The sequence below is a fragment of the Ischnura elegans genome, chromosome 13, assembly GCF_921293095.1.
Source record: "Ischnura elegans chromosome 13, ioIscEleg1.1, whole genome shotgun sequence".
Classification (NCBI taxonomy): domain Eukaryota; kingdom Metazoa; phylum Arthropoda; class Insecta; order Odonata; family Coenagrionidae; genus Ischnura; species Ischnura elegans.
In genome coordinates, this window is record NC_060258.1 from 3,077,966 (window position 1) to 3,095,202 (window position 17,237).

Consider the following 17,237-nt stretch of genomic DNA (forward strand, 5'->3'; position numbering starts at 1 on the left):
CAAGGTGACTCTTTCGAGAGAAAGACTTGTCACATTCACCGCAGGAATAAGGTTTCTCCTTTGTATGAGTCCTAATGTGACGGACAAGGCTGCTCCTATCAGAGAAAGACTTTTCACATTCACCGCAGGAATGAGGTTTTTCCTTTGTATGATTCCGAATGTGACGGACAAGGCTGTTCCTATAAGAGAAAGTCTTTTCACATTCACCGCAGGAATACGGCTTCTTCGCTGTGTGTGGAGTATCTGTGCATGTTTTCCCATCTACAATGATGATTCTCCTCACTTCCCTCACATTTTTCTTCTCCATTATTCCTCCAAGGTTTTCCTTAAGAAGCCCTTTCCTCATTTTACTTCTTCTTCTTCCTTTCCTAGAACTTGATGCTCTAATTTTTGGTTCACGGAGAGCTAACAAATCTGAGGATTTTTCAGAAGCTGGGAGTTCTAGAAAAGAATTTCACATAGAAAATAAGTAAATAAAGATATGTAACCAATTATTCGTTGACCTAATTTATAATAAACATTTGACAGATATCAAAGTGGCGACTTTAAATGATAATTTGGTTCAATGCTATACACATAAGAAATGTTGCAATTAATTTTTACGGTTGTTTACAAATATTGCTTCACAATTGAGGGGCACTGCTGCTCAGAGAAATTCAGTAAGGTATTACAGACTAATCTCAAATATCTACACCAGAAAACGCCAAACTGCACAATTTAATGCAAAATGGCACTAGAGCAACCTAATGAAAAAATATACCTAGCAGTTATATGTAAATTAAAAAGCTAACAAGAATAAGTGAGCATGGGCTGCTCACTTACTGTCATTATTCTCCAGAACCACAACTTCTGCACACAAGGCAATGAAATTCAGTTTTGCCTCTTTTTAGCCAAATTAGTTTTTTCCATATTTTACTTCTTCCATGAATCAGTTTGGCCTAACAAAGCACAGTTTCCATGAGCAAAACCGAGTAAATTGGATGGGCTATGTATCAGAGCAAAATTTTCCCATTATTTCATAACTGAACCAAACTAAACCGGGGATCGAGCTATGCATAAAAATAAAATTTTCAGTGAAATTTATAGAAATATTGACGAATAACAGGCTTCTGTGAAATAGAAAGTAGGACGAAATTACCAAAAAATTCATACGAGGATCACAGAATTTGTCTGAAATCTGAGATCAAGTTTTGGGACATTTGAATATTCAGAATTAGTTACAAGTCTTTTCTGTGAAGAGTAATTTTCAAGCACTTAAGAGCACTCACCCACTGCCTCCGTCATAGACTCCATGGCCATTGACTTATTCTGAATCAGCTCTCCATTCTCCGTAGAAGTAAGCTGAAAGTAATCATTTAAGTATGAATGGACAGTTAATTGGAACTATCATAGCATGTAATAAAAGACAACTAATTCTTAAACCATGCAAACTCGCATATTAGCTTATATTTACCATGTGAACAAGAAGTAAAGTAATAATATTTATGATAAAATATGTATTCTCTATTAATGACAGCAAATGTAAGGAAATCTGACTTTCCATCCTTTGAAAACCATATAAATCATAAACAGGAAACTGAATCTGTGGTCGACAATCATTATATTGCATAGTATGCCTTCCTTCTCGAGTTCCATACTAAAAATTGTATTAATTTATTTATTTATGCATGAATTTATTATGTGAATTGAGCACTCTCAGAAATCGCCTTAACTTTCATGACCTTGTCACTCAGAAAACATTGTCTATATATCGATAACATTTTATGTTTTCTTTAGTAAGGACATGTAATAGAGAACTGAAGTTTTTCTAAATTATTCATATAAATTTCGGCTAGGATGGGTGACCCCATAGCCAAGCTATATTATTATTTGTAGTGCTTGCCACTGAAGAAAAAACTTTTGATTTATGCACAATTTCAGGAGTCAACAAACTTCACACACATCATTTTTCTTCCACCCTTATTCATCATACCTCTTTCAAGCACCGGATATGGTGTACGTTTGGCACTCAAATGAAGCGGAAGGGTACTATTCACTATTTGAAAGAATTACTTCTGGTAAAATGATCTGTTCTCCCAAAGAATCAGTTCTGAATGCTGTTGCGAGTTGTTTTAGAAGACATTGGAAAGCAACCTATAGGCAGGCTGAAAAAAAGTTGGAGTAGTGCTTATAGAAGACAATCAAATTACAAATTTGCCAAATCAAGAAAAATCCAAAGCCAATGGAGACTTGTCTATGATTAGGAATGCAATTCTTTAAGGACTGTAAGAAAAGAGAGGAGAGTTTGTCACTACCCAATACGTGAAAGAAAAACCCCTGTATCACCTGGATAGAGTATAAGATATAAGGTGTGAAAGTTGACTGCATGATGCCCATGATTTCAGCTTGAAGGTGGACCAAAAATCAATGATGACTTGCTGTACAAATTTGAAGATTTAGTAATGGAGCCCCTGAAACCAATAAAAAGAAGTTTTTTCCACTGGACTCTAAACATTGCCATACACAAATCTAATTTTGCTTGTAAGATACCTTTACAGTGTTGCTGGAAGTAATGTTTCAAGTGCATTTTTGAAATAGAAATTTTTAAAATTATGTTTTTTATAATAATTTATCTGCAAAATGTATGTTTTGAAACCTAAAGGACGATAAAAGTTATTCATTGCAATAACATGGACCCTTTTTGAACCAAAACGACCCTCAAATGGTAGTTATTATAGGAACTACAGCTTGGGGTCAAGTGATCCAATATTAAGGTTAACTCAAGCCCAAATAAAATAAAACATTAAAGTATTTACTTTCTAATAAAATTTATATGTTTAAGTATAAATTAATTTTAAACCATAATTTAAATATATAAAATGAATATTTCCAAGACAGCAATACCGTAACACCACGAATCATATGAGGACGTGACGTGGGGGAAGAAAGGGGAGTGGGAGGATTCATTGGAGGGATGTGGTCCTGTACCGTTGGTTGGGGAAGAGGGGAAGGGGAAGAAAAGGGGGAGGAGATGGTCCTGTTGTGGGAGGGCTCTTTGCTGATTGCTTGCTGGCGTGCACAAAAGAACAAGTACTTACTAAACATTATAAATTCAACAAAAATTATAATGCAATAAAAAAGAAAAAAATACACACAAATGCATGAAATTATTACCTAATTATCTTTACTTAATGCACAATACTGGCCGGTGAAAAGAAACAAAAATCAATCAAATTTACCAAAAACAAATGACATCTAGAAAATAATAAAAAAATGACACAAGAATGTTCACTTCTTGTGGCTCTCTGGTGTGAATACAAGCATAAATAAATGAGAACACCAAAATTAATCCTAAACACTATCCAATAATACACCCAGTCCTAAATACTAAATAATATACCCCTTTACGAGGAAAACAGAAGGGCCAAAAGAATATAAAAATGCAAGGGAAAATATTGCAGGGCAATGGGACTTCTTCACAATTAGTTCTTCTATTCTTGATCGAGGGATAAGGGGAAATCTTCGTGAACCTTTTTACCTTAGGGGGGGGGGGGCTAATACGGGATAACAGTTCTACTTATCGCCTCTATCTCATGGATGGGTATGACCTCCTTGGCTGTCTCATATCGTGGTCCCTGCATCTTCATTCGACGAGGGCTGAGAGAATATTTAATTATGGGCATCGAGTGTTGACTTCATTCCTCTTATCGCAGGAAATCTACCCATCTGTTCTCCTGTTTCCTCTCTTTCACCACTCTTCACTTATCCCTCTATCTTCCACGATTCTCTTCTCTCTCTACCTCACCTCCACGCGACAGGCAAGATGCCTTCAGCTGTACAGCGTAGGCTTCGGCCACAATACGAATCCGGAGTAAATGCGTCTTCTGAAGCTGATATTTGTCCGGGTTTTACAATGCAGAGAGGGTTAGTATTCTGGGGTTGGAGCAGGTGGGGGAAACATGGGTAGAATTGGGTCTTCTTAGAATCCTCACAATGGGGAGGAAGGTTTGACGAAACATGTTCTCATTTTGTAGAAGGAAGAGGTGCTGATTTCGTCACTCTCCATTTGCTGCTCACAGGTGTTGTTTGGAGGGAGGGGATGGGGAAAATGAGGACCTTTCACTAGTGATGCACACTATACAGAAAAAACCCAAAATTGGGAAAGCAGAGAATCATGGGGGAAGGGGAAAACACTTCACACTCCATTGAGGCTCAATTACACACACACACGATATTTCATCAGATCTCCTTCCCTTGTGCACACCAATTTTAAGTTACCCATGAACAATGCCAAGTGCCATCAGTTAAAATACATTGTGCCCATTTTTGAAAAAAATTATAATGGTTTCAAAATCTGGGCTCAAGTATCCCTGTTTACAGAATTTAAAATTCAGGATTTCTCCCAAACATAACTTTCATCCATTAATTTCATTGAATGTGATTTTCATGCATACCTTAGTGGTATCAGTCTCCTTGGGTGATTCTTTCTTGGCCAAAACCAGCATAGAGCCCAGGTCTATCCCAATGGCTCCTGTCTCTTCAGCATCCACCTCTTCCCATTGGAAAGATGTTGAGGCCTGTGCCTGCATATGAGTCTACAATCAGCATCATTAAAGACAGAGATACAGAAATGTAGAAAGAGCTTCCTGAGCTCACCAAAAAATGATTCCTATTTATTGCATTGATATTTGTCTACAACGCACCCTAAAACATTCACTTTCGTAATATTCACATGTTAATAGCTTGTGTGTGACATTTATTAGCACTAAATTGTACAATAATCTATCATAGTTCTCAAAAAAGAAACAAAACACTCATCTTATCAATAAAATATAGGATTAGTATCAAGTAAAAAATCACTACTAATTTGTGAATGAATATTTATCTAATGCTTGAATGTGTGACTGAGACTTAGGTGTAATTTCAATTGCTTCAAGATATTGTTGCCATTTTTATTCTTTACTTTGAGTTATCTTCTATGCATGTAAAAAGTGTTTGCATTCCATGGATTACATCTGCTAGATTTCATTTCATTGACGAATTTCTTCATAAATATAATTATTTCTTTCTTAGGTGATGGTTTTCCGGGTTTACACCCGAAGACGGGAGCTGTAACACTCCCGAAACTGTCGTCCGCAAAAACATGAATCAACGTGGTGTAAACCCAGAAAACCATTACCAATCAACTCACCGCGGAAGCCTCAGTAATTAATTCTTTCTTAAGTTGTACTATTTTTGTATCTAACTCATTCCTTGACATGTCCTATATTTGTACAAACGAATCACTAGACCAATGAAAATATTGTTATTATTACCTGATCAGAGGCTTGGGGCACGTGTTTGCTTGTGGTCCCATCAGTGCTCTCATTGTGCACATCTTGTTCTTCACCATCACTGCTCTGATCTGCTTTTACGGAAGGGGACCCTGTTTTTATGCCACTCTGAAAGAAAGACAATAAACATTTAATTGTTAAGTGTTTAAACCAATTGGTACCAGAAATAAAAAGATCACAACAAAAACATGAATAATAGGTCCATGCATAAAAAATAATTCCCTTAAAAGCTATTCTGGCCTCAAAAAAGAAGGAAGGATAAATTTATGGACTAATAAAATATACCCCATTTAGTTACTTTGCCATTTCAATAAGTCATAGAAAAAACTTCCTAAGATGGAAGAACAAATTAATCAGCAATATTTTGAGACATGATGGTCTCATGACATCCTTCATCGACAACCAAGAATCTTTGCCTTCACAAGCAGAAAGAGTACAGAAATGTTGATTTCATCTGTTAAAGAAAGTCCCATCTTCCATCTGAACCATCGTCACACATGAAATTTAGGCAGTTTAATAAATACTGAAGTTGCTCATGAAATCACATGCAGAGAAATTATATAAAGAGACATAGAAGTTCCATATTCAGTCAACAAATAAAATTATAAGTTAACATAGTTACCATTTACCAAGTTTAAAAATATGTAAGGAAGCATGGGAAAAACATAAGGACCTTTATAGAAAAAAACCCACTGCAGGAAAACACCCACACAAGAAGGGGGGCGTGAAAAAACTGTGAAAACTTACTAAGAAAGAGCTAATGTAAACCTGGGTATCAATAAATGCAAGAAATTACAAGGGAATATCACCCAGTACCTGGAACCAAAAAGAAAATTAGATGAAGCCAGAACAGATAATTGTTGAGACTTTCCTACAGTTTCCATGATGTTACCTGTCTCGTTGTTGTTCTCAAAGAAGCTTTACGTGAAGCCCCTTTTTGAAGCATGCAGTGAAGATGATTTACGTAGCGGTAAGTCAATGATGCTTTCTCAAAGAATATGATGCTTTCTCAAAGAATATATTCGAAAAAGGCAATTCGGGCTTCCAGCCGGGTGGTCTCCCTCCATTCTGCCGACATTTCAAAACACGAGTTGGGTTCCATCGTCATCCTATTAGCCCTGAGGATGGAACCCGACCCGTGTTCCAAAACGTCAGCAGGATGGAGGGAGTCCACTCGGCTGGAAGCCCAAATTGGCTTTTTTTTGGGTGAGTCAATGTTGTTCCATTTGTGACATGCTATAACAATGAATGATTTATCAAATCTGACTGTCCATTGGCAAGGTATAAATAGTTTTTCATTTCCCCTAGTATTTGAGTCGTGTACTCCACTAAGTACATACATACAACAAGCTCCATCAAAATAAGCTCATGGAAAAAATTTATATCTCTCAACAACCAACCTCATTTGCAAACATCAAATACCCTTTTCAAAGATGGTGAAGGACAAATCCTGAGTTCGCCTTATAATTTCCTCTATACAGTTCTCACCACATCCAAATCTACTCTAGTAAGAGTATGCCTTATCTAAATTATTTTTGGGAACAAGTTCTGTTTGGCAGATATGGCTAGAAAATGCATCATCACCTGATTTATGCAACCAAGTGCAACCAGCACAACCGGATTTTTCATTCACCATGACTGACTTTACTCATTTTAAACTTTTTCACCAGGGAAACATGATTCAGATCATTGGGGGTATTCTGTCACACTATTCAGTGATCAATTGTTCATAACATCACCAATAAGTGTGCGAGTACCAAATGCTACATTAGGTAGACTGAATTTCACTTATTTCCCTTCCATTTGGATCAAGTTTCTCAATGGGAGTGAAGCGTGGGCGTTGACAACAGCAGAAAAGTCAACAGTGGAAGCATTGGAAATGTGTTGCTACCAATAAATGATGAAGATAAAATGGATCAACCATGTATGTAATGAGGAAGTGCTGTGAAGAGTGGAAGAAAAGAGGTCTTCTAAATACCATTAGCAGAAGATGGAACTACTTAGTTGGCCACATCATGAGACACGATGGCCTGGTGACATCAAGAGTAGAAGGACTGGTGGAAGGGAAGAAGGGTAAGGAATGGCCTTGAATGAGTTTCATAGGGCAGGTCATTAAGGATGTATAATAGAAGGAATGTGTCACCTAAGAATGTCTAGCAGATCTAGGAGATATGCATCAAACCAATGTTAGGATTGTTGACTAGTGATGATGATTCTTCCTTCTGCTTTGTGGTGATCAGAAGTGAGCAAGGTACACATATCTGTGCTCTCAAAAGTGGGGAGTGCCCTGACGTCAGAGCCCTCACTGGTTCAGTGAGCAATGGTGAGCAATCACCGCGGCTGTATGCCCCCAATCTGTTCAGTACCATGAAAGATTTTTTTCAAGAACAACACATAGGGTTACCACTCTAACTAAATTATAAAATTAACAGTATTTTTGGCATCCACGATCTAAATATTGTCGAATTCATGGTGTGACTATAAGCCATTTTAGGCAGAAATATTGATCAAGTAACAATCACAAGCCTCAAATTTACTAAAATTTTAACTAACACAACAGATACTGCAGATGCAAATGTCTCATAAAATAACCTATCATTAGCTAAATTCAATGCTGTCTTAAAGTTGTGAGTTGGAAAATGGAGGGAGCAGGGAAGTTAAAAAGTGTCTGGAATTTCACCAGGGTTAATGAACACTTTGGTTCCCTGTCTTCCAGATTTGGTGCAGGCTTATGGCCAATGTGTCGTCATGGCACATGGACCAATACTTGTACTTCGAATATACATGTGCAGATAAATGCATTACTGACCTTGAAATATAATCAACACATCAATTTTTCTTTTGATCTGTCAATCCTAGTTCTACAATCAAGTGCGAGAGATTTTTCATGTTTTATGACAAAATTCACGGCTTATTCACGGTTTTCAAGGTTGCGTGGGAGCTCTGGACATATCTCTATTTTAGTTAGAAATAAAACTTTTAGGAATATGATTGCCTTAATCTCCCTCGAAAAAGTATTCAGAATCAGAGTGGAAATGTTAGAAAGGCTTCAAAATTTAGAGCTGCCGAAAAGTTGAGAGTGGAAGCTTTGGAATGTGTTGCTCGTTGACCATAAAGAAATTGGTAAAGTAACAAGGTTGCTCGTTGACCATAAAGAAATTGGTAAAGTAACAAGGAAGTATGAAGGAGAATGGGAGAAAAGAAGTCTTCTGAAAACCTTAACTTTATCGCCCACATAATGAGATATGATGTCCTCAAAGATAATCGACAGACAAAGAAAAGGGGAGGTGGACAGGAAGAAGGGAAAGGAATGGCTCTGCATGTTTTTCAAAGGCCAGGTTATCAAGGACAGGGGCGGATCCAGGATTTTTTTCTGGGAGGGGCACAAGCAAGGCCGTATCCAGGATTTTGTTCTGGGTGGGGCACAAGGATACCTCGCAATACAAAACGAATGCAATGATAATGGGACCATATTAAACATCTTGCATATTTTTGAGGGTCTGGGGGGGCACGTGCCCCCGTGCCCCCCCCCCCCCCTGGATCCGCCTTTGATCAAGGATATAAAAAAAGAAGACCATATGCATGAAAAGATAAGCAGATGTTAGAACGGAATTGAGGGCTGTATGAAACCAATTTTAGTTTTGTTAAATTATGATGGTGATAGAGTACAAAATAAAGTTCGCTAATAGTATTACCTGATCACAAGGGTCTTGATGTATCAGTTTGCTTGAGACACCATCAGTGCAATCATTGAGTATATGTCCTTCTTCATCATCGCTAATCTGATCTTCTTTAACAGGAGAGCACTTGTATCTTACCGGATCACTCTATTGGAAAGAGGGACAACGATGGATACCCATTTTAATCAATTGGTATACAAATAAAAAGTGATAATGAACAAAGCTTGAATTACATGATCTCCGTAGAAAATAAATTATTCCTGATGAATGATTTTGGCTTCTTTGTAGAAAACAGATTAACTTTACGAACCATTGTGATTCCACCAATAAAGGCCTAATAACTTCCCATATAATCTAATAATAGCCATAGTATGAAGGAGAAACAACTTCATTGGGAAAATCTTGGAAATAAATAGCTTCTTAAGTTGTGAATCTCCCCGATCATTAAAATTAATTTGCAAAAGGGAACAAGGCCAAGAGCATTGACTTCTAAAAAAAATGATAAAAATCTAAGAATAAGCAAAATCTTAATATTTCATTAAAAGTGGAAGGGTTTCAAGACTATGAACAACAGCAGCAGAAAATTCAGTCAGAGTAAATAAAAATCAGTTCACATCACTAAAAATTTATACCTTTTGGCAATCAACTTGTATTGCAAACACCCTATTCAAAAATGGCAGAAAAGATTGAATCCCTAGCCCACACTATAAATTCCTCTTCACTTTCATCACAAAATCCACATCTGCAACATTTTGATTCCTATGAACATCAATCCCTCATAAGGAATGCAAGTTATGTAGTTGAATTTGGCTAGCAGCTACATCATGATGTCATGGTCAATCTGTTTTACTGTACCTAAGTCAAAAGTACTCAGTTTAACTCTCAATTCCTAACATCCCCCCTTCCACTCCATGATAAACGGAAGTGAAACTGTGTTTGTGTGATCACATAACAAATGACTGCTCAGTGCTGAGATGACAGAGAGCTTACTTGCTCAGAGCATAGATCTTTCATATAGGTAGATGGCGCATGACGTCACGTAAGCGTGGTCAACATAAGCTTGTCGTGTATCACGTGACTCGGGTCAGCATCGTGGTGAATACGCGTAGTGCCTTCGGTTGCGATGAGAGGTTTCTGAAAGGAATTTGTGTTTCTTTTCACTGCTAAGTTTTTCCTGTTAAAATTAATGCCGTATTAGCCATGGATATATTTATTACTGAGTAACGATACGTGTAACGCAGTGCATGCGCTATTTAATAAGAAAATAAAAAGCATTCAGGGTAGCTCAGGCATCCAGCAAGTAACGGAACAAGGATATTTTCCGTGTATTGATGATGGAAGTACTCACTTAGTATTCACAGCTATTGCTTCCCTATTTCCACATTTAAGGCACCATATCCTGGAGCAAAATTTTGAAAAAAATCAGACAAATAACTTAGTTTGTGAAATAATATTCGAATACCTGATGATCAATCAAGAATTAGAACAAGTAAGATTTATTTTCTATCTATTTTCAACTCATTCGGCTACCTGAACGAAAAGTATTTTACAGAATCTGTATGGCTTCCAATTCCATGCATGTAACTGTAAACACTATTTTTAGGCTACATTATGCCTATTTGAGTGTGAGCTGAGGCTGAGCCCTTATTCAGTTCTTCAGGTTCCTCTTTTTTCTATTGACCCATGCTAACTGAATATCGTTTCTAATTGCTATTATGTCATTTCTAAACCCTTTTTTTTCTTGTATATTCTGTTTAATGGATTCTGTCTATCCTTATTTTGGAATTATATGAAATTGATATTTAGGGGAACACGGGGCGGAACGAGGTGGTGAGTCGGAACTGGGTAAGTGATTTTTTTAAACGCGAAAAAAGGTGCTGCGCAAGCAGCAGTAACTATATCTAGCCCAGATTGGTGTTCCTAATATGTTTAACAACAACAGTTTGGACTAGTTATATTTACTCCTGCTTTATTTCGCACTTAAAATCGCTTGCCCTGTTCCGCCCCGCCACCCCGTTTCGCACTGGGTTCCCCTATGTTTTACCAAATATATGGACATACACACTGTGGTCGTTTAGAATGTAAAATTTATAGTCTTCTCTGATTGAGTGAAATTTGAGCGTCACTTTTGTACTCAAACCTTGTTTTCCATTGTCGGCAATACATCTTCGAATGAACTTTATTATCTGTGATGTTTTCATTACACCTCCAGTGGACCTATATCGTTAAAGGTTTCTTTAATAAACAAGAATTTCTTACTAGTATATGTTGAAGCATATTTAATCATTTTATGCGCACTGCCTTACGTACGAGAGATGTTCGAGTGTAAAATTTCATAAAATCAATGCTGGCACTGTGACTATTGCGGGTACTTTTGTTAATTAGCATTCTGAGGATCTTAAGCTATATTTTCATCAATTTGTCCTTAGCAACGAGAGATAATTACCAGATATGAGGAATAATAAGCTGGTTACAGCTCCTAATGTTCTTCTCTGGCTTTGAAAGTCATGCAACATTGGAAGTGCCTTTCCTTAGAATTGCCTTTTATCCATTCATGAAGCCCATAGTTAGTTAACAATGACATTCTATGAATAGCTTATTATTGAAAAAAGATAGTACCTATCATTTGTGTAGGATTACTTATTAATGTACTGGATGGGTGGTTGAAATTCATAGTCTAAGGTTGTGTATACATTCTTTTTCCAACCGTGTAATCTACCTCTGTGTTATTGCTAACTGCTGTCAAATTTATTTACGTATAAAAACGGAGCCTTTGGACGCAGGTGATGCTCTGTAAAGGACACAAACGAAAACAAGCATGTATTCCTTCAGGCTTCTTCAGTTGCGCGTAATTGAGGAAACTAGTTCTTAAAACTGAATTGATGTGAACTCTATTTTGCAATCAGGTCCATATACAATGCAGCAAACTGTAAATAAAAATAAATAGCAAAATAGACACGTACTTCCCTAGCGCTTTTAGTAAAAGTAGCATGTCTTTTACCGGAGCAGGAACGATATTCACAACAGAGAATTCAAACGCCGCCATTAATTTCACCCGAGCCACGTGACTCCGAGAGCGAAAGGGGGGCGGTATGTTGGCTACGCGCTCCGGCCGTAAGGGGCTAGGGGAAAGCGCCATCTACTGTATAAAAGATCTGTGGCTCAGAGAGCAAAGTTGAGTGGTCAGTTTGGCAAAATACACCAAATCAGTTCATTACCTTTTATTTGAAGAAGAGCAACTACAGAAGAGCTTTCATGTTTCAAACATGAAAGCTCTTCTGTAGTTTTTCATGACTGTTTTTGGCAAAGGCGAGGCAAGATGGTGTACGTTCCTGCTGAGGGGTGTTGGGAATAATCCATAAGGGAATGACAATGTGCCATAGGAAAATTAAATTACACTTTGCATAAGTACACTCACCAGGTCATCATTGGCCAATGGGTCAGAGGCATCACTTCCAGCTGGATCTGTCGTGTACAGCATGGAATTATTCTCCTCGCTGAGGTGATCTTCGTTCTCATCTTTTATGTGAAACTAGAAGAGGATAATGGGCATCACTCAATAAAAGCAAAATATTAATAACCTCATTCGATAATGAAAACTCCTCTTTTAATTGGTACCACTCCAGATGGGCAAAATACTCGTGAGATTCTTGCAGCTCACAGATCAAAGTCTAGAATATAAATGTCCAAATAGGGAGAGGGAGCTAGATGACCAAGAGCACATTGAATGAGAGTTATGGTCACTTACAGTAGGGGCATTGCAGAGGGAACGATTAGTCGAGGTTCCAGTGTACATTGAATTGTGTTCATCTTTTCTTCACCTTGGCTTATAAAGAGGTGCTACAACAATCTATGCTAATTCCTTAGTAGAATTTAAGCAGGAGGATAGCTTGAACAAATACGAGGGCAATCATGAGACACAGCCTAGTTTTAGCCACTACCAATGGCTACCCCATGGGATAAGAGACACTTTTTTCAACAGATCACAAGTGATGTACAACTGATATTGACTTGCATGAATAAAGATTTGTGTGGTACGGCTTTTTGCCTCATAGATTACTACTGGCCCAGTCCAACAACTGAAGGTTGCATAATGGAGAGTGACTTCCCATAAAAATACTTATATTCACGACAGACACACCCTATTTCTTCAAGCAACCAAGAAATTTCTACAACTGAAGGTGGTTCACTTAAGGTTTCACTGAGCATGAGAATAAAACTTACCAACTTGTCATCCCTGGGTAGAAGGCAGTCTGGCACAGGAATGTATATTTCAGTGGTTTGGGCTGAGCATGTGGGCTGTGAATTGTTTTCAATCACGTCTTGAATGCAGTCCGTAGTCTCCAGGCAAGGCCCCAAATTGTCATCAACTGCCCCTCCTCCTTCAAAACTCTGCGGACAAAGCCACAGTGATGAAAAAATGATGTCCTCAAAAACAATAGAAGAGAATAATGGGCATCACTCAATAAAGGCAAAACAATAATTCCTTCAATCGATAATGAAAACTCCTGTTTTATATGAGACCATCGCAGCTGGCCAAAATACTCATGAGATTCTTGCGACTCAAATATGTATCAAACTCCAGCATATAAACCCTCAACTAGGGAGGGGAAAGCTACGCCACCAACATCACATGCTTAGAATGAGAGTATTGGCCATTTACAGCAAGGGCCCAACAGTGGGAACGATTCATCGAGGTTCCACTGTACATTGAATTGTCTGCATTATTTCTTCACCTAGGCTTATAAAAAGGATTCACAATAGTTTATCCTGGTTCCTCAGTTGAAACAATGGAGGATGAAGGCTTGAACAAATAGAGGGCAATCATGTGGCAGCCTTGTTATAGCCACCACTAATGGCTTGAACAGAGATTTGACAGGGTATCCAAGATTATACTCCTTAGGATAAGAGATATTTCTGTCAACAGATTATCAATGCTGTACAACTGCTATTGACCTTCATGAAAAACATTTGTGAGATTCCACTTCCTGCCTCATGTGTCACTGCTAGAAAGAACAGCATCTGAAGGTTGCATTATGCCAGTGACTTCCCACAAAATACTTAAATTTTTAACAGACAAACCCCCATTCCTCATACAACCGAGAAATTTGTAAAACTGAAGGTGATTAGACTCAGTTTTCACTGTGAATGAGATTATAACTGACCAACTTATTGTCCCTGGGCAATAAGCAGTCTGTCAAAGGAATGTACACTCCAGTCATTGGGGCTGAGCATGAGAACTCTGAAGTGTTCTCAATGACATCATGAATGCAGGCCTTAGTCTCCACACAAGGCTCCGACTCCTCATCATCTGCCCCTCCTCCTTCAAAACTCTGCAGAAAAAGTAACATGGATACACATTTATATCTTTAAAAACACATATATGGGATACTCAAAGCATTGCAGAGAAAAATGTTACACATACTGCCTCTGCTATCACATAAAAACGGCATGGTCTCTGCATGCCTGTTAATCAAACACTGAAAAGGTACAGCGCAAACTGAAAAAAAATAACAGGAAGATTACTGATATTCCAAGTAAACACGGTGTCTTTTCTAATTATCTTAGGGACCATGGAAGCATCCCCTTTACAGCATAATACATGACAGAGAATGGAGATTATTCAGATGTATCAATTTTCTATTATTTTTTTCAAATCACAAGAAATCAAATGATAGACCAAAGATTCAATTTTCTGCAGTTAAGAAAATGAATTGATCAAGTTTCTTATTCTTGCACTCAATTTGCTTCTGCAATTATCATATTTGTGGTAGTAGCTGTTACCTGGCCAATATCACTATTTATTCTTTTCTCAATAGTAGAGTCATGGAAAAAAAAGTGGAGCATGTGTTCAATGTGCCTATTATGCTCTTTTACCTCTTGTTAATACTCAAATATAAACTCTAAATGAGACTACAGGGTGTAATATTTATGCAGAAAGAAAACAGACCTTAAAATCATCTTCTCTTCCATAACTATTTCATGAAATGGATTTTTAAATTACCCTCTTATTCTTGTCCTTAAAACATGCAAAACCAATCACACAGCAATTACGTATTATTCTCGAAACAAAGTTCCTACTGCCTTTCAATAGATGGCTATAGCACTGATTGTTGGTCAATTTTGAACTACCAGAATAATAATGACTCAAGCTTAGACATTAGGTAAACAAACTGCTCAACAACCATGATGAATATGTCACAGCATTAGATGCTTAGTATTGAGAGAAGAGCACCATAAAGTTAACCGAGATACTGCTATAACAGAAACACTGTTACACAATTGGTATAATTGCTTCAAAGACAATCATTTCAATGATGACCCCTTTCTAGGTGTAGAAAGGCCAAAAACCTCCAGAGAAAATTAATTGGGGGCATTGCTCAATGAAGATCAAGAGGAGACTGCTTTGTATTTGTTGTTGCCCACTAAGCCATTTCCAAGGGATTGCATGCATTTGGAATTTAGTGTCAAGCAAGGACATTGTGTTTTCAATTATTCAACAGTAGTTGCACAGCACGAAACCTCACATTACAATGCCTAGAACATTAAACATTAAAACCTCGCTGGAAACACTCAAATGCAAATGCCGAATGCACCCACCAAATTCCCCAGACATTGAATCATCTGATTATTATTTGTTGCATTCAATATTACATGGTCTGGCAGATCAGCAATTGCACTCAAATGAATACCTTGAAAAATGGTTTCATTCATGCCTAACCTCAAAAGATGAACATTTAAACTATTCCAGTATCCAAGCTCTGCCACAATGATGAGAAAAAATTGCAGCTAGCAATGGACAACATCCTTCCTTTTACACCACACCCACAAGATATTGTAATAGCTCCATTTCTATCATAGGGTGGTAGGAGCCTTACTAATCAACCACAATTATAAGTTATTAATCACATCAACCATTAAAATACAAAATAAATACACATCACGAACAAAATCTTTAACTCTACAGTTAGGTGAAAAAGTTTCTCACCACAGTAACCTGCATAAATACAAAGGTATTTAAAAAATCAGCGAAATGCATTATTAATGCCTCATGCACTAAGAAAATATTTCTGTCAACACACTCCAAACTCATTGAGCAAAATTGATTTACAAACTAAACAGCATCCCATTCCAATATCATGCAATTAGTACACAAAACATTATCAAAACAAATAAAAAAATGTTTCAAGAGAATAGACCTCAAAATAGTTTGTAAGAATTAAGCTACTTTGAGCATGAATTTAGAGCCCTTATTTATGCCAATAGCCCACAGAAAAATTAAGAACGCAATAACCTTGCCAGACATGCATACCATAAAAAGAAGTATCACAGGTTTTCCCTGCACATAAAATCGTTTAAGGTTAAATTGAAATTCCACTGGGTCAGGTTCTCCAACTCTATCTTACAATCAGCCGAAGTTTCGATGTACGAGCTGTCCATCGTCATGAGTGCACCAGGACAACTCGTCGAAATAGAAACCTCCACCATGATGGAGTAGGAGAATCTGGCCTGGCGTAACTCCTGACTAAGCTTCTGCATGCCATATCCTTAGCAAAGATTTTGAAGACTTTTATGAAGGATAAACATCTCAGTACCTAAAAAATATAATTCCTAACACAGGTAACCTTTGAACTTATTTATTCTACGGTCATATTTAAACTTGCTTACCATAAAATTTGTTGAAAACTTTCAAATGTTATAATGTATTTTATAAACAAAATAGTTTCTCTAAAAGATTGTTTAAAAAGCGGTTTTTAGAAGTACAAATGCTAATAATTTTAATAAAGCCACTAGCAGAAATGGTTCTAGCCAAATATGCTGTGATTTAAATAATCAAAGTTGATGCAAATATAAAAATTATATTCCAATATTGGAAAATAGTAAACTAAATAAAAATAAACTTAACAAATACAGAAAAGATATACCACATCAAAATTCCTCATTTGCTTTCTAATTTTACAGTTTTGATGAAAATGTTTCCTGGGTTAATTTTTCCGCACTTAAATTAATTTCTAATACTTTGCCAATCTTGCCTTCATTGTAACCACCATCTATTCATACAAGATGACTTGAAAATAAACAATCAATTTCCGAAACTTCGCAAAGATATTTTTAGTTACACATAACTGTAGCCTAATGAGATCATAATTAAATGTAAGGAAGAGGCTGCGAGCTAAACAAAGATAATACGTTCGCGTGCACATGAGACTGTATTTGACAACGCATAGACAAACCAATTTCTGGG

The 17,237-nt window shown here is 37.1% G+C and overlaps 1 protein-coding gene across 1 annotated transcript; it reads right to left on the reverse strand.

Moving 5' to 3' along the window:
* Positions 1–425: 425 nt before the first annotated feature.
* Positions 426–14,392, reverse strand: LOC124170383. The gene is made up of 8 exons (XM_046549106.1): positions 14,158–14,392; positions 13,217–13,384; positions 12,411–12,524; positions 9,008–9,139; positions 5,295–5,420; positions 4,434–4,574; positions 1,319–1,341; positions 426–441 (listed from the first exon to the last, which is right to left on the reverse strand). The coding sequence occupies exons 1-8, from the start codon at positions 14,341–14,343 to the stop codon at positions 426–428; spliced, it is 906 nt and encodes a 301-aa protein (XP_046405062.1). The 5' UTR covers positions 14,344–14,392.
* Between the last annotated feature and the right edge of the window lie 2,845 nt (positions 14,393–17,237).